This window comes from Rhynchophorus ferrugineus, unplaced genomic scaffold (genome assembly GCF_030347505.1).
Source record: "Rhynchophorus ferrugineus isolate W39M unplaced genomic scaffold, kcgeb_rfMv2 rfM3, whole genome shotgun sequence".
Classification (NCBI taxonomy): Eukaryota; Metazoa; Arthropoda; class Insecta; order Coleoptera; family Curculionidae; genus Rhynchophorus; species Rhynchophorus ferrugineus.
The window spans coordinates 13,460,002-13,487,887 of NW_027472582.1; the positions used below are offsets into that span (position 1 = coordinate 13,460,002).

General features: G+C 31.9%; 2 protein-coding genes across 2 annotated transcripts in view; one reads left to right on the forward strand and one right to left on the reverse strand.

The window, feature by feature from the left end:
* The window catches only part of LOC143194273 (small G protein signaling modulator 1), a 115,021-nt gene that overhangs the window by 73,674 nt on the left and 13,461 nt on the right, over window positions 1-27,886 (forward strand). The window contains exons 8-10 of the mRNA XM_076400942.1: window positions 6,649-6,852; window positions 17,540-17,650; window positions 23,385-23,573. Coding sequence (XP_076257057.1) covers window positions 6,649-6,852; window positions 17,540-17,650; window positions 23,385-23,573 — 504 coding nt within the window. The remainder of the gene's footprint in view (window positions 1-6,648; window positions 6,853-17,539; window positions 17,651-23,384; window positions 23,574-27,886) is intronic.
* LOC143192661 (uncharacterized) lies at window positions 7,608-11,401 on the reverse strand. Its single transcript, XM_076398136.1, has 4 exons — window positions 11,307-11,401; window positions 11,148-11,240; window positions 10,958-11,076; window positions 7,608-7,676 (listed from the first exon to the last, which is right to left on the reverse strand). Exons 1-4 carry the CDS (start codon window positions 11,353-11,355, stop codon window positions 7,608-7,610), a joined length of 330 nt encoding a protein of 109 aa, XP_076254251.1. The 5' UTR covers window positions 11,356-11,401.

Consider the following 27,886-nt stretch of genomic DNA (forward strand, 5'->3'; position numbering starts at 1 on the left):
TTTACTTCCCGTTCGAAATTGGGCGTTTAAAACTTTTCATGTAATTGGGTATAAACAAAAAAGGCAAAGTTCTTTATCCTGATTTATTTTTTCTCTGTATGGCAGTACGTCCCGTCCTTTTCCATGAAGCCGCCGCTTCGAGAGCATATACAACATTTTTTTTACCTTTAGTTATTGTTGTTTTTTTAATTAATGATGATAAATTCATAATCAGTGTTGCCAGACGTACAATTTTTGCAGTAAAATTATTTTGTTTGAAAAAAATCAATCTTGACTATTCTTGACCGGTATTTTTTAAAATTAATTACATCTTACGCTAGACATACTTAGTACAATTTTAATTTACAAATTAATATATTACTACTATTCTCTTGTACTTGCATTAATAATTGTAAAGCATTAGTAATGGCAAGCAATGCTAGTAAGGGATTAATGCATTAGTGTATTGAACAAGCATAGGGATCCAGTTTTTTCAGGATCTCTTGAAAATTAAAAATGCCCGAGAGTGGGATGTCATATAAGATTCCTATTGATTTTTTTGGTGTTTATAAATCTAAAAATCTTCTCAATGTTCTATCACAAAATAGTCTTGAATAGTGGCTAAAACCTTCAGTTTATTAAACAGATTTTTACGGGCCAGTTAGCCGTTATTCAGCCAGCTATGTGTTCATATTGCACACACCATTGATCATTCACCCAGTTTCTCCTATCTATACTAGTTATGAATTTATTTATTTAGTATGTATTTATAATATTCAATTTACTTAAAACTTTTTATTTTAAGGGAAAAACAGTGGCAATTTGTTGAAACGACTGTACAGATAATATAACCTTGTGGTGTTAGATGCATCATATTGGTTGCTAGGGAATTTTTTCGCTCTTTACTTATTCGGTGTTCCCTTTTAATAGTAGATTAGAATTGGATCTTGTGATTTATTATTCATTTCGAGAGTCTTTTTATTTGTAACTCTCAAGCTGTATGCATTTTAATGAAGGATACTAAGGAATCTTATTTGGATCATGAAGACCATTAAAATAAAGGAATCTAGGATGCATAATTTCTGTGATGGGTGTGGCGTAAGCTGATAATATCTATTTGTATAGTTTGTTCAAAGTTATTTTGTACATACATCATTTAAATTTATGGCATCGCAATGTTGTCACATCAACTCTAGGTTTTAGTTCAGTTTGGCTTTGACATACAACAAAATTATAATCTAAATAATATCATATATACATGTTATCAAATGTAATTTATTTTAACATTATTGTGCATCTAAAAACTATAGTTAATTATACATTCACAATAGTTTATAGGTTACAGTTATAACTTCTTATCACTCTTGTTTCGAAGAATTTTGCATACGTTTGACAACCGGGCGACTTTGACAAGCTCATTCATTTACGTGTCCGTACTAATCAGAAAACATTGTGTCTCTTTTTAACTAGAATAAAATGAGAACGAAAATATTGATGACGTATGTACAAAAAAACTTTGAATATACTCTATGTGTTATTTTTGCCTAAAGTTGATATTCAAATTGGCCATTATTCTTGTTTCGAATTTAAACATCTACAAGTGGTATCTCGAAGCTGTTCAGGTGAGTCGCACACTGCTTAATTGTTCTATTCAATTTCCAATGAAAAAGCCGCCATTAGGTAAAAGTGGGGTGCTGGCTAGTGCCTTCTTTTCAAAATGTTCAAAGTGTTCAAGTGGAAATACTGTGATAAAAGATAGGATATTATTATTTCCAATGGATTGCTTTGCTTCAGATTGCTACGGTTTCAACGAAGGGAATTTTGATAGAGAAGAAGTTTAACAAGAAGGTCTCCTGGATTGCATAAATTGCTTGTTCTCGCAGTTGGGAACTTAACAAGATTGCAGTTTGGACTTCCGATGTTGTTAATAATAGGTCAAAAATGGAAAGTTTTTTCTTAATTATTCAAAAATCCACGGAAAATTAGTGTCATTATAACTTGAACAGTGAAATATATGAAATATATTAGGATAGTTTTAGTATTAGAGCTTCTATCCTGAAGATACAATCTGTAACGATTTCGGAACGTCAGTTAGTTCCAGTCAATAAATACATCTCTAATTCAGAAGCCTATAGCTGAAGGATTGATAATTTCGTTATCAATGTTTGTCAACCATATCCGTCATAATTTTCAAGCCTTAAGTTTATCATTGTTTTTTTATACACAGCTAATGGGATCACACAAACACAAATGTGTATATCCAGGAGGACCCATCAGCCCTATCTTAGTCTCTGGTGTAATAATGTTTAGGTATTAACACTATTGTTTTACTGTTAAGTGCATCTCACTACGCTATACTACACAAGATCAAATGGTTTGATTATTTTGAGTCTGTATCCTGTTCTAAGAGTGGTAATACTTCTTTAGGGTTAATTATATGGCTCGGAGAATGGAGGTAAGATGAAATGAAACAGTGGTTGTTTACATGGTGTGACCGTTATGTATTGATGTAATATAAAATGTGGAAAATACAAATACATAAATGGTAAAACGGATGGCAGCGGTGTTAACCTAAAGGCGAGGCCTGAGCAGTCGATAGTGGCACGTCTGAACTGAGCCAGGGTCAGTTACTGAACGAATGAAAGCACCCTTCAATGATTTCCAAATATTCGTTATCGTGTACTAGTTGGTGTTGCTGGCACCCCATCTGGTTTTATATTTCTGGTTATTTTATAGAAAATTCGACATGCCTCAAGATCGCTGCATTGCGATACTTTTTACATTATTATATTTTTCATTCACATATGTAGAGTAGGTAAACAATTGGCCCCAATATACTTCCTTGTGCTGCACTTGCTTTAGGTTTTTTTATTGTAGTGTAGGCTTCCTCGTGTTTGACTCAAAACATTCTGACTGTAATGTAACATATGAACAAGGCCGTACATGCCATATCAAAGGATTGTGCCACATCTGAGAATATAGACCTTTTTACCTACATAGGCTTTTTCAATTATATCTGTCATTTTATATTATCTCATTATCTTATCATCAGGTGCAGATCAATTGTCGAATGTTTGTTGACAAATCCAAACTGATGTGTAGGTATTAGGACTTTTCTCTCTATAATAGGTTCTATCCTTTTCAATAGGAGTTTTTCAAATAACTTAAATGTTACTGGTAACAGTGAGATAGGTCTATAGACTTTCATTTGGTGACTTTCCAGGTTTTGGGATCATGATAATTTCGGTCATCTTTCAAACGTCTGGGAAATTTTTTAGTCGAAATGCTGCATTGATCAAGTTGGTGAGTTTTATAATTGTATTTCTCGGATGTAAAATATAATAAAAATAATTTATTGAATCAGTGATTATTGAATACGTATTTCGTGAACTATTTAATGTCTATATCATACACATTTAATCAACAAAATCTCAGCTTCATTGCTCCAAAAATAATTATTTACATCCGATTTGGGGTTAAATTAATTTACAGACATTAACAATGTCGAAACCGATATCGGATTATTCTTCGCCGGTCTTAAATTTAGACTTACGCCGAAATTTCCCCGCAATAAATTTCCTAAATTTAGCGACGCTGTTCATTCCACTAAACCTCGAGAGTTTCGAACTTTAACCTTTCTTTTCTCCCCTCCCCAAAAAGATTTCCATCGAAATTTCATCCCGCTTTATATATATATTGTTGGGTTATTCCTTGTGTGAAAGATGTGGATTTACAAATCCCATAGCGTTCGGGTAAGAGCCTTTCGAACAATTTAGATTCGTAAAAATACTTGTGTTCGTATCGGAGTGATCTTTGACGGCAATAAAGTCGAATCGGAATTGCCGATGGGTATACATGGCTTCGGGTCTAAAGGCGGTATTTAGGGGTAGAGAATATATGTCAGCTTGTTGTGTTAATAGGATTTTGTCCAGTGTTTCTTTTCGTCGTTGTTATGGGAAATTTCAAGAAAATGGAAAAATTTATTTATTCAAAGTATTGTTCATTTGATTTTATACATCTTGCCCACCTTTCAGCCAATTTATGGATGCCATTCCAAAAAAAAATGTTTGTCCTTTGAGCAAATCCTTTCATGGAACCATTTTCTAACTTCTTTGAAATTGGCGAAGTGCTCCTCTGCAAGCACATGTCCCATTCATACGAAAAGTTGATAGTCGAACGGGGAAAGTTCTGGAGAATACAGCGGGTGCGATATGTTCCATCCAATGCTTTCTTGACCGGTGTTGTTTTATGCGACCGCGGGCTACAGTGATGTAAAATCACTTTACCGTATCTTCAGGTCCATTCTGGATGTTTTTCAATCAATGCATAGTTCAAATTGATGATTTGCTATCGGTGGCGATCACTATTACCTGTTTTACCAGGTTTCAACAGTTCGTAGTACACCATGTTAGTCTGGTCCCACCAAACACAGAGCATTGTCTTGCGACCAAAACGATTTAGCCTTCGAGTAGATCGGCCACTTTTCAAAGTAAATCCGCTTTTCATCAATATTCTATGCAGAAATGACTTCCGATCATACATTTGAAGCGGAATTTCGCAGACTATTTTTCGATTTGTCTGTTGCCTATCATTAAAATCGGTCGGTAATTGATAGCTAATAATTTTTTGAGTCAGATTTAACGGCTCTGCCAATTGTTTTGAGTTTGAGTTGCGTTTTCATCTAAAAACACTTGCTTTTCACACCTTCAAACCTTTTCGCTCTACCAGAACCTTCTTTGCCTTGTATATAACCATTTTGGAATTTTCGAAACCACGCTTCACATGACGATTATCGGATGCTCACCGTAAGTTTCTACTAGCATACTATTACTTCCAGCAACTTTTTCTTTCGATTTAACAATTGTTTTTCGGGCGCGAAACTTGACACTTTCAAAGAGGTATAAGTCTATGACGAAGCTACTTTCGCAAAGTATAACATTTATAATCTTGAAAATTGATGTCAGTAAAATAAAATGACATCAATCATACTATGTGTCAAAATCACAATCATATGTCAAATCATAAGATTTTTTCTATGTCATAAGATTACATTGTAGGAATGTTAGTTCGGTCGGTCAGAATGAATGGCTGTCGATGCGATTGTTTGTCCGAACTACTATTTTGTGGAAGGAATTCACACGAGAACTGAAAACACTGGTTGAATATACAGGATATAAGGTTAAGGTAAAGGAAGTACGGTAACGCTGTGGAAATGGTACTGTTACAAGGGGATAGAGAAAAGAAAACAGAACGAGACGTTTTTTTTTTTCGTTTTCTAGATTGACCAGCTAGAATCAAATGGTCTTCAGCTGATGTCCCTTCAGTTCGGACAGAGACCCTGGGTTACGACTGGGACTGTCGTAGTTTGTTTACTACCGGGGTTTGTGGACGGGTAGGGATTTTATTAAGGTGTTATCGTGTGCTAAGGTTCCTATGGAGAACCTCACACTGAGCATCTTTATGAAATTTTTCACACACGGGATGCCTGATTCGAGGTGTCTATTGACGTTCCTCATAAACCATGGGGCTCTGAGTAACGCACGGACTTTTTTGGATAGGAACACTTGGAGCAGTTCAAGTCGTCTCTCCGATACATACCTGTACCACAACTGTGCTCCATTGAGGAAGATTGGACGGACTAGCGTTTTATACAGAGTCGCTTTCTGGGGCATTGGGAGTTTGCTTTCTCTGCAGAGTAGAGGAAATAATAGGCTGTACACGCCATTTCCTTTGCAAATGGCGTGCTGGATTTGGGAGAGCGAGACGTCATCGTGATGGTCTTTTATAGACGGGAACCACATGGTACCAATCCACCAGCGTTTCCAACCTTGCTGTAGGCGAATGCGTAGTGGCCTGAAGGGTCGTAGCGATCGCTACAGCATACTTAAGTCTAGCGACATTTATTATAGAAACCGGTAACGACTTTCCGGTACACCTGGTATATATATTAATGCACAAAAACTATTAGTTTACTTCAAAATATTATTCTATTTAATGGAAAGGAGATTCAACTTATTGAATGACGACACTAAGGAAACGTATCAACCCATCTCAGTTGTTCACCATTCAAATAGTTTTAAATCAGATGGCCTTTTCTGCAAAAGCACATGATTGTGACAGTCAGGGCCGTAACTAGCATTACATAACACCTTTTTTTTAAAGAAGTGGTCACAGGGATGGTCGTTGTTTCACCTGGACAGTTTATAGTTATTATAAAAAATATTTTTGACTACCCATTGTATCTTAATGCGCCAGTTTGCCTTTGAAGATCTTCGAAATAACGCTATCTCTACCCAAAATTCCATGTTGTTTCTCGATAGAAATGGTTTTCCAAGTTTCGGTGATTTCAGACTCCATGTTGATTGATTGAGGACATCGTGAGTATTAAATAATGCTATCTTAACAGGTGTTTATAATTATTTTTCCTATACTTCTTCCTATATTTTTGTATAATTATTGTCAAATAAATAATACAAGTAATGTAAGGATTTTCACCATTTTGCCGTATTCTCCAGATCCGGAACCATGTAATTTTTACATATACCGAAAATTACAAAGCTTTTCATTTGGAAATGAATATTTTACATAATTTTTTATTAGAATTATTGTTTTAGAAGTTAGAAGTCTTTTTATGACCACTATGATTTCATACAAGGTTTATTGTTTCAGGTGGTCACATGTTGGGCTTTTTGAGTTGCCTGGAGACCGGTTTGCTTCCCAGAGGTCGCCTAGACCCGCCGTTGTGGTCGCAGCGCTCCGGAGCAAATTCCACCACCAAGAGACGGCGACCTCTGCCGGCCCTGTCGGAAACGGAGGAGACGACTAAGGATTATGTCTTCAGGATAATTGATAATAGCGGCCACAAGGATTTACGTGAGTAATTTGGCCTGTTGAAATTTAATTCCCTCCGATTTGTATTAGTGCCCTTTGTGTGCTCAAATAATTTGTTTTTTTTTGCAGATTTGGTAATTCATTATACCTTTGTTTGAGATTGTGTTTCCTGGTCTCATTTTATTTCCAGTTATTATATAAGTACGACGATTTTTTTCGATCTAAATGTTTTTGGAAATACATTTTTCCATTTTTTTTTGGTAATTTGTTGATGCTCTCATAATGCTGCTCTACATCTTTCAAGAAATTCCTCAAATTATTTAACAGCATCATTGTAGTTACTGGCCTATTTTATCGCTGGTACGAGTATTGATGTTTACCATGTCTGGCGATTGGCTTAGGACTTTCCATTTAAGTGTTTCCATATATCTTTAACTGATTTTGCAACATATGGTCAAACGTTGTCATGCTACAATGTCAATCTTTTTAATTATTACTTTTAGACCAAAGAGGCTTAACTGTTTATTCTTATAGTAATATTTTGTTATCTAATGATAAATTGGATTTGCGCCCATATAGATTATGGTTCTTCCACGTTAGGCGTTGATATAGATGCATATAGATATTTACCATTCTCAGCTTGGGGAAGTTGACAATTATTGATATTCATGGGTGGGCATGTTCTTTTGCGTAGAATGATTGTTACATGGGTAGATTTTATTTCTTTTTGACTTTAATACACTATATCTTCAACTACAGTTGTATTTTATCAAGTTGTGTTTGGAGGTTCTTTAATGTCATTGGATATTCGTGAGATTCATATTCACAAAATAGTGATTTTTGTAGTCGATGGAGTACTTGTCTATCTGTGAGGTAAAATTATAGTAACTGAAAATGTGAATAAGGGAGAAATTTCTTTAATTTAACCTCCAACCTTGTGTGCTATACTTTATCAAAAGTTTGAGATATGTCAACGAATGTAGCCGAACAATATCTTTTCGCATTTAAATCCATATTTATTTTGTTTAGAAGTTTATACATATATTCTATAGTCCCGTCCTTATTACGAAACCCAAATTCATGTTCTGGAATAATCTTTCTTTTTCCAATTATGGTTATTAAGTACCTTTTTTAACTTTTATAACTTTTTCGTTTACATTAAAATCATAATATTTTAAATCATTGAAGTCAATAAATATGTGTGTCTATAAAAACATTCATACCATGTATATATCCACAAATGCAAGACGATTTTGCATTTTTTTTGATTCAGGAATTCATTATGAAGATATTAAAAATATTTTACTTGACTTAAAATTTGATCATTTACCTTTGACATACGTTTGACTATTAAAGTTCAACGGTTTTCCACAATGTCAATTTGCCTCACTACCGATTTAAATGTGTTTATAATAATTAGTTTTATTGTAATAGTTAAGCATACATATATTTACTCCACGAAGAGTTTTCCAAAAAATTACACACGCTCTGTTAAAATTACTCTAATTTATTACAAAAATGGTTTCTTTATTCTGAATTCTATCTCTGATACTATCTCTCATATTTAATATTTTATTTCTAACATTGTATAAACCCTGAAGGTTTCTCGATGCATTGGGTGCTTGTATGTATTTTTTCATGATCATGTATTTTTAGTTAAAATGCAACTGTCAGAATAACCCTTCAATTCAACGCTTTTACTATTTTTCTTTGTAAAATATCAGCTTTGCATTTACTATTATTAAGTCATTCACTATATAGGAACGTGGAGCTTTCAAAGTTGCATTTTCGTCATATCATAATTGTCAGATTTGGTTTCAATGATTTGAAAGTGATTATTCTGATGGAAATGACAAAGGCCTTGAATTACTTGAAGTTATTTAACGAAAATTCATCTCAAACTCTCAAGAAATTTCAGAACATCTTGGAAGCTGACGAATCTACTGTTTCCAAACATTTGCATACAATGGGTAATATCTAAAATAAAGGAAAATGACTGCCACAAGAATTGAGTGAAAATGAATCGGTGATTGTATCTCTTCCAAACCAGCATCGTTCTTCTGACACAGTATCGCTATGTTACCAGAAAGATGGAAATAAAATATTTATGTAATTAATATTGCGTCAATTATGCTCAGTTAATGCTTTTTTAAGGTGAAAATATGACAAGGAGAACCTAATATCTATCTAACAGGTCAATTGAAAAGTTCCCAGCCTGACACATAGATGGCGCTACTAGAATTAAATCCATATGTTTTTAGTAATCCTCAAAAGATGCGTGTATAAATGTGACAGCTATCGGATCATTAATTTGCGAATTATAGCACTTTGAGTGAAGTAACTTTTGTTATTGTGAAAAATGGATAAAAAGGAATTTCACATGTTGATAAAATATTGCTTTCTGAAGGGAAAAAATACATTTGAAGCAAAAACTTGGCGTGATGCTGAGTTTCCGGACACTGCCCCAGGAAAATCAAGTTTAGGCGTGGTGGAATGAACACCGAAGACGGTGAACGTAGTGGACGCCCAAAAGAGGTTGTTGTAAATTGAAATTTAATGAAATAACAGACACTCCAAAGATATCAGCTGAACGTGTACATCATATCATTCACGAATATTTGGGTATGAGAAAGCTTTGTGCAAAGTGGGTGCCGCGTGAGCTCACTTTTGACCAAAAACAACGACGAGCCATCAGCTCGTTCGTCTCTATTGATGATTCGTCGGCTGGCAAGGTTATGGCGTCTGTATTTTGGGATGCGCATGGAATAATTTTCACTGACTGCCTTGAAAAGGAAGGACCATCAATAGAAAAACCACAAAATCGCCGAAAAACGGTCGCGTTTGAGGAAAAAAAAGTGCTGCTTCATCAAGGCAATGCACCGTATCACAAGTCAGTGAAAACGATGGCAAAAATCCATGAATTGGGCTTCAAATTGCTTCTTTATCTACCTTATTCTCCAGATCTGGCCCCCAGCGACTATTTTCTGTTCTCAGATCTCAAAAGAGTGCTCGCTGGGAAGAAATTTTCGTCGAATTAAGAGGTGATCGCCGAAATTGAGGTCTATTTTGAACTAAAGGACAAATCGTACTACAAAAATGGTATCGAAAAGTTAAGGGTCGCTATAATGAGTGTCCCTTGAAGGAAATTATGTTGAATAAAACAAAACTAATTTTGTCAAAAAATGTGTTTTACTCTGGTAGGCCAGGGACTTTTCAATTGGCCTGTTATAAACTGTCTATAATCTACCATTCATCAAATTATTCGATTAAATTACGACGCTGATACAGAAACCACTGAAAAGTCAATATAAGTTAAAAAACACAGCGTCAATATAAGATTTATTTATGTAATTTTTCATGCAAGTAAAATTCATAATACGAATATTTTACTAAAATATTTTCAAATTCTTCCAATTTCGAACATATATCGATAGCGGAGCGTTTTAACGTAAACATATTTTATTTATGAAGGGGTTGCCTTTCCAATAAAGTGCCATTAGCGTTATTTCCATTTTATAGCTACTAGCGTTTCTATGTGCGTCCGTTCATATTCAAAAGCGCATTAGTTTTAATGTTTAAAACGCAACCAGATATGTATATGATGCATCTGTTCATTGTACCGTGCTTGTGTGTATTATAACGCGGGTCAACACTAAGTTTGATTTTGACTTGGCATTAAATTCAAATTATTTAGGCCGTAATTAAACGACGAAGAATATATATATATATATATATATATATATATATATATATATATATATATATATATATATATATATATATATATATATATATGTGATATGAAAAAGTTTGCTTTTTGGAAACCGCTTGAATGATATTTTTCAAAATCTGTGGTGTTAATTTTTAATTGAATATGAAACCATTTAAATGAACATTTTAATAATTTTTATTGTTTTACTACAAAAAAAGTGGAAAATAATTTAAAAGTTGCACGCTTTTACTAAATATAATCTCCCATCATGTTTTCTTTTATATTCATAGGTACTATCTCTTAATAAACCCCAAATATAATCTCCCATCAAGTTTTCATTGTATTCATATATGTATAACATCATCAAGCAAATTCCACTGTTTTCTGGTCGTGTCAGATCATGTGCGAAGCAAGAGCCTAAAAGCTCTGCTTTACTTTTTGTCTTTTACTCGGATTCACAATGCAAAAGTAGCGGTCGTTAACGTGATCTTTTGGTTCTCGCCAGATTCTTGCTTTTGCAAATTTCATTGATCTTTTCTCACCTCGATACCAACCTAAAATAAAAACTAAAATTTAATATGTCTATTATATTTAATTCACCATTTAATTAAAATTTGCTGATTACCTTCCAAACATCTTTTACAATTATTACAAGCAACTTCTGGAGCCCATGTCTTGTGTTGATTCCGAACAGGACGGTTAAAATATGCTTCGTAGGCTTAACAGAGAACGTGAGATGCATTTAATTCGTATTTTACGTCTCGAACTTTAATAAATTGCCCACATATATAACAAAATGCATCAGCATCATATTTGCACTTTCGCGACGACATTCTAAGGTATTCTAGATTTGTACAAAACACCTACTCGTTGTTTATCACTCAGGTGCCATTTACCAGCGCTGTGTGAACGTTTAAACCACACTCCGATCGCGCGGTATTTTTAAATGTATTAAAAATAATTAAAATTTATAACAAATTCAGATATGAGTATTATTACTGTAACTACTACAAAAGCAAACTTTACACTAAAAAAAGGTATTTTCTTTTCGTTTTTGTTCATAACTAAGCGGAAAATCATAAAATAAACTTTAGGACAAAGAACAAACATTTTTTCGTAGAGTCGTGTAATTTTTATTCCATGAATTTCATTTATATATATATATATATATATATATATATAAATCAATAGAAAAAAATACATTTATATAATTAAAATAGCAGGTTTGTACCACATGGTGGCGTAAATGTGTTATGTGCAGTATCTATAGTCTATCCAAAGTAGCAGTGAACTCACGTCATCTCAATTTATGTCGTCAAAGTGGTGCAATGTTGCCACATTTAACATTTAATATACAAGATGCAGCAGGCAATACATTATACATCTTGATGATGCGAGTTTCTTGCTTCATGGAAAACATTCCTTCCTTTTTCTGTTTGAGTCTTCGGCTCGGATTTCTTGCTTCAGTCGGGATATTTCCTCTTTTCTGATTTTCTCTGAAGATTGTGTCTATGGTTTTGGCGTATCAGTTTTTATTATTACATCATCTGTAAAATATCCTACTGACATTTCTATTTTTTTCCATATTTCTATATCATATGACATATATAGAGTCCAGTTTGGCCAATTTGAAATTTCTTTATTATTTCACACATTAATATTATTAACAGGATTAAATAGAAATATTAAATCGCTTTTAATGGTATCTTAAATTAATGTTTATGGCTAAAGGCGGTTTTAATTATTTTGCGTGCTTTATTAATTCAACAAAGTGAAACTGTTAATTTATTACTTATTTACAATCGAAATAAACAGTTTATGATGAGATGAAAGATTTTTTTACTCAGAAAGTATTGTTACCGAGTTTATGAGTTCTAGCGAAAAAACTTTTGTTTACTGAAATATTTTCATATTCAATATTCTTTGCCATATATCGATGGCATATAAGATATTGCGCTACTGATATTGGATGGAGACATACTCTCGTATCAGTCTTGAATATAAAATTTCCGAAATAATGGGATTTAGATACAATTCTACGTTAATAAAACTTTATTGTTGTTCTGAAAAAGTTTGTAACGAATCTCAATTTTTTAGGTATACCCAATGCAGTGTTTTATAAAATATTTGATTATTCAAAGTATATAATTATATATACATATACATATACATATATATAACATCATCATATATCACAAACATAAATTTACGACCATGCCCCAGCAGGATTCGAACCCGCGACTATCGCAACAGTAGGTGGACCATCCTTGTCGCCATTACCACTGCGCCACCAAGCCGGGAATTTTTACAATTAATATTTTATATTGTTTGATGTTTATAAATGATCCTTACTGTGTATTTTTATTGAAGACATCTGATCAACGTTATTTATGTCCTCAATATGATTGCAGTTAATGATCTTAGTAATCTAAATAATACTTCGAAAAGAGATGTGATAAAGTGTTTATATCAAATTCAGATTTAATCAAATCCCTTTATTATTAACTTATTATTAATTCATTAGAAATGTATCAAATTCTTGGGCTTTTAGGATTGTTATTTATATAAAGAGCGTAAAAAATATGGTGCTTCCATGTACTCTGGTCAGTTTTTCATTTTAAAAAGGTACTTGTTGGGAACAATTGGTACAATACATGTTAATTAAAATTAGCGTTGGGAACTATCGACTGAAAACAGTAATTACTATTTTCAGTCAAATGCGCGATTCGACTTTTTTGTTTCAATTCGTGATGTCAGACTAGTATATAGGAACCCTTTCCTGTATAAATTGTGAGAGAGGGATGGACAAAGATAATTGCTTGGAGCAGTTAATTTTGTTTGTGCTTATATTTTCCAACGAAGTAAAACGAGGCGGAGATGTACATATTCCTTCAAGTACTTTAAAAAAAACTTTAAAAAAGAAAAGGAATAAATAAATTACTGAATACTATTTTCATGCAATTAATAATTTCATTTTAAACGAAGTAGAATTACTTTTAAATTTGAATGTTCTGTGGATTTGTAAATAGGAAAGGAATAAATATAGACAATACAATAGAGCTTAAACAAAACCTAAAAACTAAAGATGTGCAATAATCATAAATACTAAATAAAAATTAAACATATAACTAATCATAGAAAAAAAAAACTAATCCATGACATAATTAAAAATGATCACACAGTAACAACTAGAGCTTCTTAAATAAAGTAAATGCTTTATTTATTATTGAATGGAAATATTTTTAAATAACAAATTACCTATTATTGTCATAAAAACTGTGAAAAGTATTTTACTATTTATCATTCACAATTTTATTCTTTTTACCCTGTTACATTAACATTAACAATCTTGAAAAATATCGTTCCAAAATGCTGCTGTGTATTAAATTGAGTATATTTTTGCCAACGTCGTGGCTAGGACGACAGAACCAGAACGTTAGAAATCAGTCGATAGTAAAAATGAAACTAATAGAAACAAAAATAGTAGCTAAACGTACACGACTGAAATAGTTGACAGTAAGTAGTTAACAAAATGAATCACACCAAAAATAGCGACTGGAAGCAGTCACTGGTAAAATGTAGTGAAATCAGAAAAATAGCGACTGAAACAATCGATAGTAAAAAGTAGTCAATTACTAAACAGTCAATAGTCGATTTCAGTCGATAGTTCCCAATACCAATTAAAATATTTTCCATCGTTTTCCACAATTTTTTCTATTCATTATGACAACATGGCGATTCGAAACAATGTTAGTTGAGAATTTCAACAGGATTTTCGAGCAGTAAGTCTTGCAATTCATTGTTTTCGAACTTTTTCGTCTTCTAGGTAATTCTTTGTCATTGATATCAAAATCACCACATTTAAACTATTGAAACCAAAAATAACACTTGAAAGCGGAGCAGCATGAAGGAGCAGACCACAAGTTTATAAAAATATTTCATGAACATTTCTGGTAGATTTCTTTAAATCAAATAACAAGAGTATTGAATGTCGAAAATGCAATAACATTAAAGGAAAAACCATTATTTTATGTAGAAAAATATCAAATCCATCGAATTTAGCTGTTATAACAGTTTGATCAACAATTTTTTACAATGTTTCTCGTTTTCACCAATATATATCGCTAACCAAAACAGTTATGCATGTAAAATACCATCTAACGCCTGCATCTTATTGTCTTTCTAAGGAAATTAATAGATGTGTCTAAACGAATCAATGCTTTGCACAAAAACGTAAAAAATATATATGCGTAAATAACCTCCTCGATTATCCCATTAATGATATATGGTAATAATAATATCAGATCTATATATGTTCAAACAAGTTGAGACAAGTTAAATTTATTTAGAACTTAACTGGTATATGATCGATGGAATAGCTACAAAACATTAGGATACGTTACTCCACATCCATCTCCGGATTTGGCACTTGCGCATATTGAGCTCTATTTAACATACATCTTTATATACTTAAATATTTTTGAGGTGATTATTAAATTAAATGTCGAAAATATAAAGAAGTGGGTAAATTGGTTCGGGAAGTAAACAAAAATGGTAAAATTTTGGAAATAAAACATTCTATTTAAAAAAATATTGAATAAAACGAAATAATAAAAATATTTTTGATATTTGTCCATTATATTTTTATAAAAACATATTACACTTCATTATTTTTATAAATAAATATACACAAATTTGATAAATAATTGATTTCATGTTGAAACTATATAAAAGATGGTAAATAAATATTGAATATTTTCTGAAATAACACATTTTATTTAAAAATTTATTGAATAAAATGAAATAATAAAAAACAAATATATTTTTTAAAAACACCATGTTTAACTCAATTTACATATTTGGACAATTAACAAGAACTACAAGAACCATGTAAATACACATACCATAAAAACACCAAAATCGTTAAGATCAAACACAGCCAATATAGTTAAAACCAAACAAAAGCCACCACTATATATGAAAGTAGTGAAATTCTCCTAAAAATATCCAAATCACTCGCATCAACTATGATCACTACTATTCTTGATCCACAAACCCCATTAAAGAATTGACTACCTCGAGCTTTCGATTAACATTTTGTACATTTACTAGCCTAAAATGAATGGATTATCGTACTTTTAAGCTGAAAGAAATCTCAGTCAATACATCATTATTTTTAGAAAATAATAATTAATTTACCTATATTCTTATATAATAATGCATTGTATTTCCCTTGTCATTAGATCTTTAGGGTGTGTGTTATAGTTTTATATTTTGTTTATTTGGTCCAGGTCTATTTTTGTTAGCAAATTTAATTGTTTCATAGTATCACTGTACACTGTTCTTACAGCTTAGCAAAATGTTGTCTAATTTCTTCTCTGATTTTCAGAATTTCACATTCTTCAACTTTCACTCTGAACAAATTCTAGCTATATCTCACCTATAAAATAAAATTTAAATCATTACTGAAATATGTTATGTTTAAAACAAATGTCTAATTATTACCAGTTACTACAATTTTTGTTACTATTCTTGATGGACAAACCTCATTAATGACTTAACTACTTCCAACACAACAAGAATCATTTTCTCCTCTGTCCTTGGTTATCATTAAATTTTGGCATATTTTGATACCTATGCGATGTCGTTGAAAATGATGTGTTATAAATTTGGCAACTAATATTCCCACTATAAATAAAATTGATGCTGTTTGGATTTTATAAATTTTAAAAATTTAACCTTACATTCTGCACTTACTCTTGTTCTTCTATATTTTAAAACCTGTATGTTAAACCACCAATAATCTTTTTTTATTATTTAATTATTACATTGTTACTAGTCGTTTCCGTCTAACCTACCATTTGTTTTTATGATAACTTAAATCTAGGTATATAACTAGGGGGACCCATCGGCCCTATCTCAGGTTCTGGTAAAATAATGTTTATGCATGTCACTGCTGTATTTTTTATTATATACACCTCACTACACAACACTAATACCAATTAACCAGTACATTTTCCTATATTTCAATTCCAGTTCTTTTATTTTCTTCTTTATATGTTCCTTCCAGGGAAGTTTTGCATCAATATTCATTCCGAGATATTTAGCGTTGTTGCTATATGGAATGAGAGTATTATTTAATATTATTGGTGCTTGTACGGTCTGTTTATAGGTGAACTGCACATGTACAGATTTACTTTCATTAATTCTTATTTTCCAAGCGTGTGTCCAATTATTTATATTGTCACTTGCTTGTTGTAGTTTTCGTAAACCACCAAGAATAACCCAACAATTTAATTATTATTACTATATTATTAATGTAACACAAAATCTAAATATTCTAGATTTTTTGTTGTTTTAACTTGATCGATTATACCGATCCACTTGAAACGAATGTACCGCCATTACAAAAGAAAGGCAATATAATTTATTCTTTTCTGTGGTTTTCCTGGCAGGATAGTGTATTTGTATCAAATTCGGAGATATTTGTTAAGCAATAGTTCCTAATAAAAATAAGTGCACATTAAAAACAGTGACAAATTTTAAGCCCAAAGTGTCTTTGATAGAATAAGTACTCTGTAATTTCAAAAGCATAGGAAATTAGAATAAAACAAATAGCTTATTTGTGTTAATTTACTAGATTACTATAATTAATAATAAATGTAGCATGACCCTCGTACAAACATGTAAAACTGTTGATTCTTAATTGCCACATTTATGGTTTATTTTGTTTGACTCTCGGATAATAAAATTCTTTATTCCCTCGCTAGAGTTCTTCCAGATTTCCTCCTTTTTAAAGGCTTTGCTGTAAATTAGGAAATCAGCGCGTTTAAACGAAGCTCGTCAAACCTGCAATTTAAACTTTATGGAAGCTCGAAACTGAATGGACGAGTGAGACATTAAATTGCTTTTAAACAGTTGATTTTTCGGTTTAAGACGTTTTGCCGGTATATTCGCCAGAGTCGTATGGTGCCGTGGAATATTTTAACTTTTAATATAGGTTCTCTTTTTTTTCAGTTAAAAGGAATGATCTGATGGATACGAAAGCTTCCTTGCCAACTAAAGTGAGAGTACAACTGTGCAGTACAAGTACTAGTTCTGAAAGCTCAACAAAAAGTTTTAGCATAGGTAAGTATTTTCAACGTTTATTTTTCTAATAATATGAGGTTTATAAATATAAATATGCCTTCTTTTTGTTTGCATAATAGAATATTGGAATTATAAACAAGTTTGGATTTTTATTAAATTTAAGAATAATTTTAAATTAAATATGTCAACAGTAAATCTCTTAGCATCTGCCACAATCTTTATACTATTACTAATGAGCAAACTAGCACTATAGTCCTTCCAATAAAATAGCCAATGCATGTTATCAAAATTTATAATGCAACGTTACCGCATCAAGCCTTAGTTTTCGTATATTTTGACTATGACACAATTAAATTCAAGTGTAAACAAAGTAATGAAAGAAAAATAACGTTATCAAATAGAATTTATTGTAAAATTGTAGTACATCTAATGCATATATTTCCGAAGGACTTAAACTACAGTTAATCAAGCAGCCATAATAATTTGTGAGTTGTTTTATTATATTCACATTAAATTCCTTTTCCATATATGAGCTAGAGTTCTAGATGCTTTTTTGATGTAGTGATATCCACTGGAGACTTAATCTACATAATTAACAATTGTATTTTAAGTAATGTATTTTAGTTTCATTAAAGAGCATATTTACAATTTTTATATTTAATTCTTATTTCCTTCATTCCTGTGTTTCTTTGTAGTAATTTTGGTATCTCTGAATTTATTATGTTATTGTCTGTGTACATTTTCCTTTATAAAGCTACATTTAATCACTACAATCTCTCTAATGAATTTACCATATCTGCAAAACAGTCAGCATTAATTCTATCTTTATGAATTTTTACCTAACACTCATGTATATTCAAAGCAATCAGAAATATTTTAAACATAAATATTTCACACTCTACAATGTGATTTTCTACAGCTATCCTATATTTATTATATACTCATCTATCGTTGTTTCTTCTCTTATCATTCTGTGTTGGTAATTATCAGCTTTGGCCTATTAGCCCACGAACAAAAAGTGTCATTATTCAGTTTCTTTCACTATCAAAATCACTATTCGAGTCAATTACTATTTTATTAATTTCTTATTTATCGAACACTTATTAATAATTCCATCATCTTTAAATTTTTTCTTCTGTGTCTCTGATGGAGTTTATTCAAACCGAAAAGTGTTATTGTAAACAATTCTTTACACATATCCAAACAGTTCTTACTTGTATACCTTTTCAACCTGCATATCTACTGTACAAATTCTTTGCCTTATACTATAACAATTCGATTTTATTGAATATGCAGTGATAGGGAGGAAGCCGTTACACTCTCTGGTCACGTTATTAAATAATCTGATCTACTGGGATCTACTTTTTTCAGGCCTATTTCTAAAAAAGTAAATTACACAAAAGTAAAACACAATTAAACACTTCACTTTTATTTATCAAATGACAATTGGAAATAATTCATTCTTTTACATGGTCTCTTAAAAATTTAATTTATATTTTGCATGCCAATCCTTAATTACAGCTTTTGCCGAACGCTTTTTATTTTTCTTGGATTGTAATGATTTACTCAAAATCTAGATATCTGTAATGATTTACTAAAAATGTTATGATTTAAAAGATCTAATCAAATGTTATTTTAAATTTTACCGCTTTCCATCAACTTGTTTGTTTTTACACTATTTTTATTAGCGTCTTGCCAAAGGTGGCCTATTGTTCCATTTTGATTATAAGTAATAACTTATATCCCTCAAACAGCTGCATATCCCTAAGTTTTCTATGAATAACTAATTAAATAATTGTATTATATTATTGTTATATTAAAAAATCTACTCTCCGTTTTTTATACATTTTATAAATTAAGTCTTGAATTGAGCTAACATCAATAGATGACAGGTCAATTGAAAAGTCCCCGGCCTACCATAGTAAAACACATTTTTTTGGCAAAATTGTTTTTTTTTATTCAACAAGAATTCTCTTCAAGGGTGATACACTAATTATAGCGACCCTTCAACTTTTTGATACCATTCTTGTAGTACGATTTGTCCTTTGCTTCAAAATAGGCCTCAGTTTCGACGAATACCTGTTCATTCGACGAAAATTTCGTCCCAGCGAGCATTCTTTTGAGATCTGAGAACAGGAAATAGTCGCTGGGGCCAGATCTGGAGAATACGATGGCTGAGGAAGCAATTTGACGCTCAATTCATGGATTTTTGTCATCGTTTTCACTGACTTGTGACACGGTGCATTGTCTTGGTGGAACAGCACTGACTTGTTCTTCAAATGCGGCCGTTTTTCGGCGATTTCGTCCTTCAAACGGTCTAATAGCGCTATATAATAGTCCCTGTTGATGATCTTTCCTTTTTCAAGGTAGTCAATAAAAATTATTGCATGCGCATCCCAAAATACAGAAGCCATAACCTTTCCAGCCGACTGTTGCGTTTTCCCACGCTTTGGAGCGGGTTCATCGTGTGCAGTCCACTCGGATGACTGTCGATTGGACTTCGAAGTGAAGTGATGGAGCCATGTTCCATCCATTGTCACATATCGACACAAAAACTCGCGTTCATTACGCTTGATCATCTTCAAACACTGCTTCGAATCATCAACTCGTTGTTGTTTTTGCTTTGCACAGAGCTTTCTCATACCCAAATATTCGTGAATGATATGATGTACACGTTCAGTTGATATCTTTAGAGTGTCTGATATTTCATTCAGTTTCAATTTACGGCCATTCAAAATCATTTTGTAGATTTTTTTAATGTTTCTAGATCGACTCACAATCGAAATCACAATAACAAAAGTTGCTTCACTCAAAATGTTATAATTCACAAACTAAGGATCCGACAGCGGTCAAATTTATACACGTATCTTTTGAGGTTTAGGACTAACTAAAAAACATGTGGATTTATTTCTAGTAGCGCCATCTATGTGTCAGCTCGGGGATTTTTCAATTGACCTGTTACTTTCTTTTCGGTGAATGTGAATCCAGAATGTTTCTTATCAATTTGAGAGATTTTAGTTATATTGGCCAAACTACTATTCAGTGCAGCTGCAACTTAATAGAAATATTTCCAATAAAATCTGCAGAAACTTAATATTTAATAGTATCAATACTACCTCTCTGATCTACCTTTCTGACTGACTATTTATTTCACTTCGGCATTTTCAACCAGAATAATAAAAATATTAAGCAGCGATTTTAAATTCATCAAGACAAGCAAAGCCCAAAGATGACGTCTGCCTGTTTATAACCTCTTACCAGTAATGTTTTGAAGAATTTTACAGACATTTGACAGCCGAACAACTTTTGCAGGCTGATTCGGTTAAAGGCTCGAACTTATCAGTCCGCATTGTATCTCTTCTTAACTGGAATAAAATTAGTAGTCTGATATTAAAACGAATTTACAAAGTATAATAGGTAATACATTACACACCTTGATGACGTAAGTTCATTGCCACTAGTCTTCTCAAAGTAATTGTGTACATACATAATCTAAATTGGTAAGATCAATACGTCACACTGTTACCGCATCACCTCTGAGTTTTAGTTCAGTTTGGCTTTGACATGCAACAAATTTCTAATCTAAATAAAATACATACAAATTGCCGTAGGCAATACATTAAACATCTTGATGACGTATATACAAAAAAACTTTGAATAGACTATAGACTATATTTTTGATCTCCATGATTAAACCACTTTGTTGTACAAAATATTTTTTGATCAGAGTAGTATATTAAATTATATTGTTTCTCGATCTATTTAAGGAATCATTTCGATTTTATTACAATTTTTTAATGTCATAAATCACGGTATTTCACTCCAGCTGGTTTCGGAGTCGGCAAAATGATCGAGTCGCCGGCGAGATCGATTTTTCACAATTAAATTTAAGCTCCCCCGGCGGAATTTATTTTAATATCCCATAAAAAAAGACGAATATCAATTTTTGTCCCGGAATAATGCCCGTAATTAATTGGCATCCTTCATCTTTTCCCCCGAAAACTTTTCGGTCCGTTATATTATTCGGCATTTTTCAGACTTCTCTCTCCCCGGGATAATGCACGATCTGGAATATTAAATTGTTTTGGTGCTGGCGCTCGTCCTCCTTAATGAACGTTACCGCTCGATTGATTTTCGGAATTTCATCATCAATTCTTCGCCTTAACTTTCGGATTAGTTTTATGCCCGAGATATTCGTTATGTATCTTGATGATATCTCTGGATGCCATCTCCTGGAAATATCAATCATATTTGGGGCGTTGAAAGATGCTTTAGATAAGTTTTTGGCAGTTTTGGTCGGTAACATAAGATGTTTAACCAATTAACTTGAAAAACGAACACTGGGGAACAGTTGGTTTAATAAGTTTTGTCTTCTATAAGCCGTAAGGATTATCGTTTTATTTTTAATTATATCTAGCAAGATAGTGAGTTATAAATCTTACTAATTTGAATAATAGAGAATATCGATTAAAATTTGTTCAATTCATGTAGTTTTGCCTTTGTTTTGATTGACCTGTGACACGGTTTTTTTTGTTCTGGTCTAAAACCAGGAGGTGAAATGCAGGATGCATACCTGGTCCCGGAGACTTGCCCTGGAATGACAAGTTGGACCAGGATATGTGGGACTCCCTTTGGGCTAAATACACTAAATCGAAATCGCCTCACACTTGACCTCTGTGGATCCCTACTGCTACTGCATCAAATTTGGGGATAAGACACCCGCTAATCGGGCGGCCGTTATTGTACACGAGGACCCGGCGATTTGGATAGTGTCGTATGGGGGAAAAACTTATGACTGCAGCGACGGATGAGATGGTTTCAGCCTGAAAAAGGGAGGAGGTTAGCAGCGGTGACGCGGTGCTAAGCTCCCAGCGAACAAGCGCGTTTTCAGAAGAATTTTATCAGAGTTCTTGTTTGTGGAATGATTGAGATATGAAGTGCTTGATTTCTGGAGTGTCAGTTGCCCTATGAATTTGATTATTTCTGACAAACCATGGAGCGTTTAAGATTCTCCTGAGGAGCTTATTTTGGAAAATTTGAAGCTGTTTCACCTGGTTTGATGTAACAAACTTGAAGTAGACATTAGATGAATCTCACCTTTAATAGAGGCAGGAAGATTGTTTCCTGCGACACGGTACTAGTCGGCTTGATGTTTTAGCGCAACCCCATATCTGAATTTTAATAATAATTATTTCGTTTTAAAAATACGGATTCATGAGTATATAACTTTTAGTTTTGTCTGTCACATAATGCGTCTTCTCCTATGGTTCTATATCTTCATCAAATAGATGTTTCATCAATAATTTAACTCATATCATTCCATCACATCATCATCACATTCGTCTGACTTATCCCTATCAGATTTGTATTTCCTAAATTTGAAAACAAAAACTGTGACTTCATTATTTTAAGTTACTAGAAAAGATTCGAGCTGAATACAAGGTAGCTTTATAATACCATCTCAGAAAGAATGCAAAAACTGTTTTGAGCAACCTAAAACGTTGGAATATATATGCAATGAGGATTACTTTGAAGGCACTAAAGTTAATTTGGTAAAATAACTAACCTCTACGTTTTTATCTAATGTTTTGTAGTAATTTATATTTAATAGTAATATGGAGAAGAAAAGCGAATTGATATCTTCTTCGATTGCTGATGCTGGTGATGCTAGTTATCATTATTATAATATATGACAATCCCGCAATATTTACCGATGAAAATTAACTAATTAATCATAAAAATATCATTAATTCAATATAATTCTAAATTTCAGATCAACAAGTAGTACCAGATAGCCCTCCAAGTGTCTGTATTCAAGCTGTATGTGATTCGATGAAGAAACAGATCATATCGAGAGCATTTTACGGCTGGCTGGCTTACTGTCGACATTTATCCACCGTCCGAACCCATTTAAGTGGCTTGGTGAATAGTAAAATCATCAACGGTGATGATGCATCGGAAGGTAAAGCCTTATCTTCTCTTACCGCTGTATTAAATATTACCGAGTAGCTTTTTTTGTTGTGAACGTTATCACTATCACTATAAATTGTGAACGTTATCACTATCAGCTCTTAAACAAATGAATAATTGATTAACTGTTTTTTAATTAAGTATTAAAACGAATAGAACATATATTTCCTTTTAGTTCATTAATTTATGGGTTAATATACTATTATTCATTTATAATTACAGATAATAGTAAAAGAAGAATGTTTCCAGATAAAATTAATTTTTATAAATTAACTTACTGTATAACTTAATGGAATCTTTTGTGTCTTTTTTCTATTAAAATCTTCTTATATTCTTTCCATAATTTTATTTTTATTTTATTTTTTTTTATAATTTTATTAATTTCCATTCTTTTATCTTCCCCAACAGATCATGATTTAACTCCAAGGGGACTACCTCGGAACTACACTTTTTCGAATAAAAAAAGAAGTTTGAAAATCGACCCACAATATATAATATATATATATATATATATATATATATATATATATATATATATATATATGTATACGGTGTAATATATATATATATATATATATATATATATATATATATATATATATATATATATATATATATATATGTATACGGTGTAATATATATATATATATATATATATATATATATATATATATATATATATATATATATATATATATATATATGTATACGGTGTAATATATATATATATATATATATATATATATATATATATATATATATATATATATATATATATATATATATATGTATACGGTGTAATATATATATATATATATATATATATATATATCGATTTTCAAACTTCTTTTATCAAAACAAACTTTTATTCGAAATAGTGTACTTCCGAGGTAGTCCCCTTGGAGTTAAATCATGATCTGTTGGGGAAGGGGTGGGGGGTTGAATCGAAGGAAAGGCTGGTACAAAGTTTTCACATATTTTTTATCTAAAATATGCAGAAGAAATATTATATGTTGCTTTACTTTTGTAACCCGTTTAAAGTGTATTAATTGTCGTCTTCAAGGGCTTCAAATGATTTCACCAAAATCCTTGAAAATAAATCTTTGATCAATGCTCGCAAAAGACATACTTCTCCAATACTTTCTTTTTAGGCTCGTTTCCTTAAGAAGTATCTACATACTCATTTATAAATATTTTCAATTTTTACTTATTTTGATGAGATTAGATAGGTGACTATTGATAGTCTAAAACGTTAATAATTAGTACGCATTAGAGAAATATTGCAGATCTTTAAAAGTAACGTTAAAATACTTATGACAGATGTGGTAATGATGTGGGGATGCAATGTTTATACATATAATTGAAGTATATAGTATTATAACTTATAAAATATATATCTTTATATATAATTCTTCTGTATGTATGTAATTCAACTCCTCCTAAACAGTTGGACCGATTTTGATAAACATTTTTATGCATGTCTATGTGAATTCTCTATATCTTATAGTATTTGTTTTATTATCAAAATAAATGATTCCATCCAAACATAGAGCTAAGCAGAACGTCTGTTGGGTCTGTCAGTAGAACTATAAAATAAAGAATTCAAATTCGCCATTATCTTCATCCTCTGAAGATGTAAATGAAATTGATGCGGCTAATTCTTCATATCACACATATGTAATAATATATATCACTTCTTTTGATATTAACGGTTAGCATCGATGTTTTGAGTTTTTTCGATATTGATAAATGTTGATATTTTTGGACGTCGATTTACTGTTGTATGTCTAGTAGCAACTGTTGCCATTCTCGTTGTATTCACCAAAAGCTGCACTTTCAGATCAATGCTTGTCTCGATCAATACGTTTAGCTCTTTCTGTTGTTTTTTTAGCCAATCGGATTTATTTTTAAATAACTGAATAACATCTAAAAGGCAAGTTTCTATAAAGGGAGAATCATCCGTACTATATATAATTAAGATGTTATATAAAGTAAATGTAACGGGAGCTGGAAGATAATTAGATTATTTCAGATAAAACCCCCTTTTTTGCTGTTTATGTTGGAGGAAGAATACAGTTTAATTAAGATTAAGTTTGCAAATGGCCGTTGCTGGGGCCGTATAGTGCGTATTTGAAGTTAATGTATGCAAATTAGTTTTGGACGGGCTGTCTCTTGTATGAAAAGTCAACACATGCGAATACGATATTTTTTATGTTGAATATTTATCAATTAAGTTGTACTGGTGGAATTTTACCATACAGTCGACAGAAAGGAGCATGTTCTTAATAGATTTAGTCCTTATTATGTGTGATATTTCAAAAATTTTCAATGAATCATGAAATATCAATAATATACTCTAATAATCAACATACTAATCTAAAAAAAACCGACAAGATTTTAAAAATATAATGTAATGAATTAATCAAATTTGAATAACAATTGAAATAACACATAAAGAAAAGTGAACCCTGTCAGGCCTATGCAGGTCCAACATGAAGTTTAATAGTAACACTATCTGTTGTAAATCCTTTCAAATTCATTTATAAGCTTATAGTTCCAAGAGTGTCCTATAATATTATATATAGTCTATTCAATGTTTTTTTTTATATATGCGTCATGGATATTTGTGACGTCGAAATATTGCAATGTTGCCGCATCAACTCTGAGTGTTAGTTCAGTTTAGCTTTGATATACAAGAAAATTCTAATACAAAATATTATCAAATATAATTCATGTTAACATTACAGTACATCTAATACATATATTGTCGAAGGACTTCAAACTACAATTAAGACACAGCTATAAAAGTTTGTTGGTTAGATTTGTTTTATTTACATTGAACTCTTTTCCGCAGCACCCATCAGGTAGTTTCTGGGGAGTTTTTTTTAATGTAGTGGTATCCCCCCGGAGGCCTAATCCACCTAATTAACGATTATATATCAAAGTAATGTATTTTACTTTCATTCGAGAGCATATTTACCTTTTTACGTTTAGTTTTTGTTTCCTTCATGTTATGTTGTCACGTCACTTGTCAAGTCATCTTGGTATCACTGTATATTTTATTTCTTCTGATACTGTCTGTGTACACCATTCTTAATAAAATTCTGTCTAATGCGTTTACCATATCTACCGAACGGTTAGTATTCATTCTAATCTAATGCTCATGTTTAAGTCTGAACAATTGCAATCATATTTGTGCACACAAATCTTTCACGCCCTACAATACCATTTTCTACAATTATATTCTATTAATTATGTACATAGCTTTAGTTGTTTCCACTCTCATCACTCTGTCTCAGGAATTTCCAGCATTGCACAGCATTATAACATATTCTGAAAGTTGCTTTTAGTCACTTTCACTTTCCGACTCACTGTCCAATTCAGTCACTAAACTATTAATTTCTAATCTGTCTAAAACATGTTCAAGATTCCACTATTTTTCAATTACTTCCTTTGCATGTCTTATCGAATTCATCCAAATCGAAGGTGCTATGGTTGGCAATGCTTCCTTCGACATATCCAAACAGTTCTTGATGGAATATCATTCTCGACCTGTTTATTATATTAAGTCTTTGCTACCCCAAATCAACTCGAGTGGATTGAATATATAATAATAGCGAGAAAGTCATAATACTACGTGATCATATTGGTCAGCCATCTGATCTACTGTATATGTTTTTTCGGGCTTATTTCTGAAAAAAGTTAATTGCAATAATTGAAATAGTTCAGTTTTTAGCATTGTCTCTTCAAAATTCAATTCATGTTTTGAAAACCATTCCTTCATTACAGTCTTTGTTGATGCTATTGTGGGACTTTTTCCACCAGTGTGCTATGATATGGTGCATTGTCCACAATAACAACTGAAGTTATGGTTCATTCCGCCATGGTAATCGCCCTTGAGTTGAGAAAAACACTAATTCCATTCCAAGAATAAACCCTCTATGAATAACAATATATTGGCAACTAATTATTAATAAGTATAATGACCAACAAAACCTAATCGAATGCTATTGTGAATTTTACCTTTTTCCATCAATTTTTGTTGTTTTTACACTTTTTTATGTCACTGTCTTGCCAAGAGTGCGCCAATGAACCATTTTGAAATATCCAACTTTCATCAAGATACACAAATTCAAATAATTTATCTTGCTTGGTCTTGATGCCTTTTAAATGATGACATTTAAATTTAAGGCAATATCTGGAAGTTCCATTAAACCTCTTCGGGGTTATCTTTACACCACTTAAATTCTATGCCCTGTAAGAGTGTATGAAGGGATGTCTTACATCACTCAAAAAGCTGCATGT

What these genes read in the sequence shown, in the direction of transcription:
- LOC143192661 (XM_076398136.1), bottom strand. Translation starts at nt 11,355, where the DNA reads ATGTCGTCGCGAAAGTGCAAATATGATGCTGATGCATTTTGTTATATA. An exon ending in TGATGCATTTTGTTATATAT is followed by an intron (nt 11,241 to 11,306) that starts GTGGGCAATTTA and finishes TTCTCTGTTAAG; the next exon opens with CCTACGAAGCATATTTTAAC. An exon ending in ATCCGAGTAAAAGACAAAAA is followed by an intron (nt 7,677 to 10,957) that starts GTAAAGCAGAGC and finishes TTTACCTCACAG; the next exon opens with ATAGACAAGTACTCCATCGA.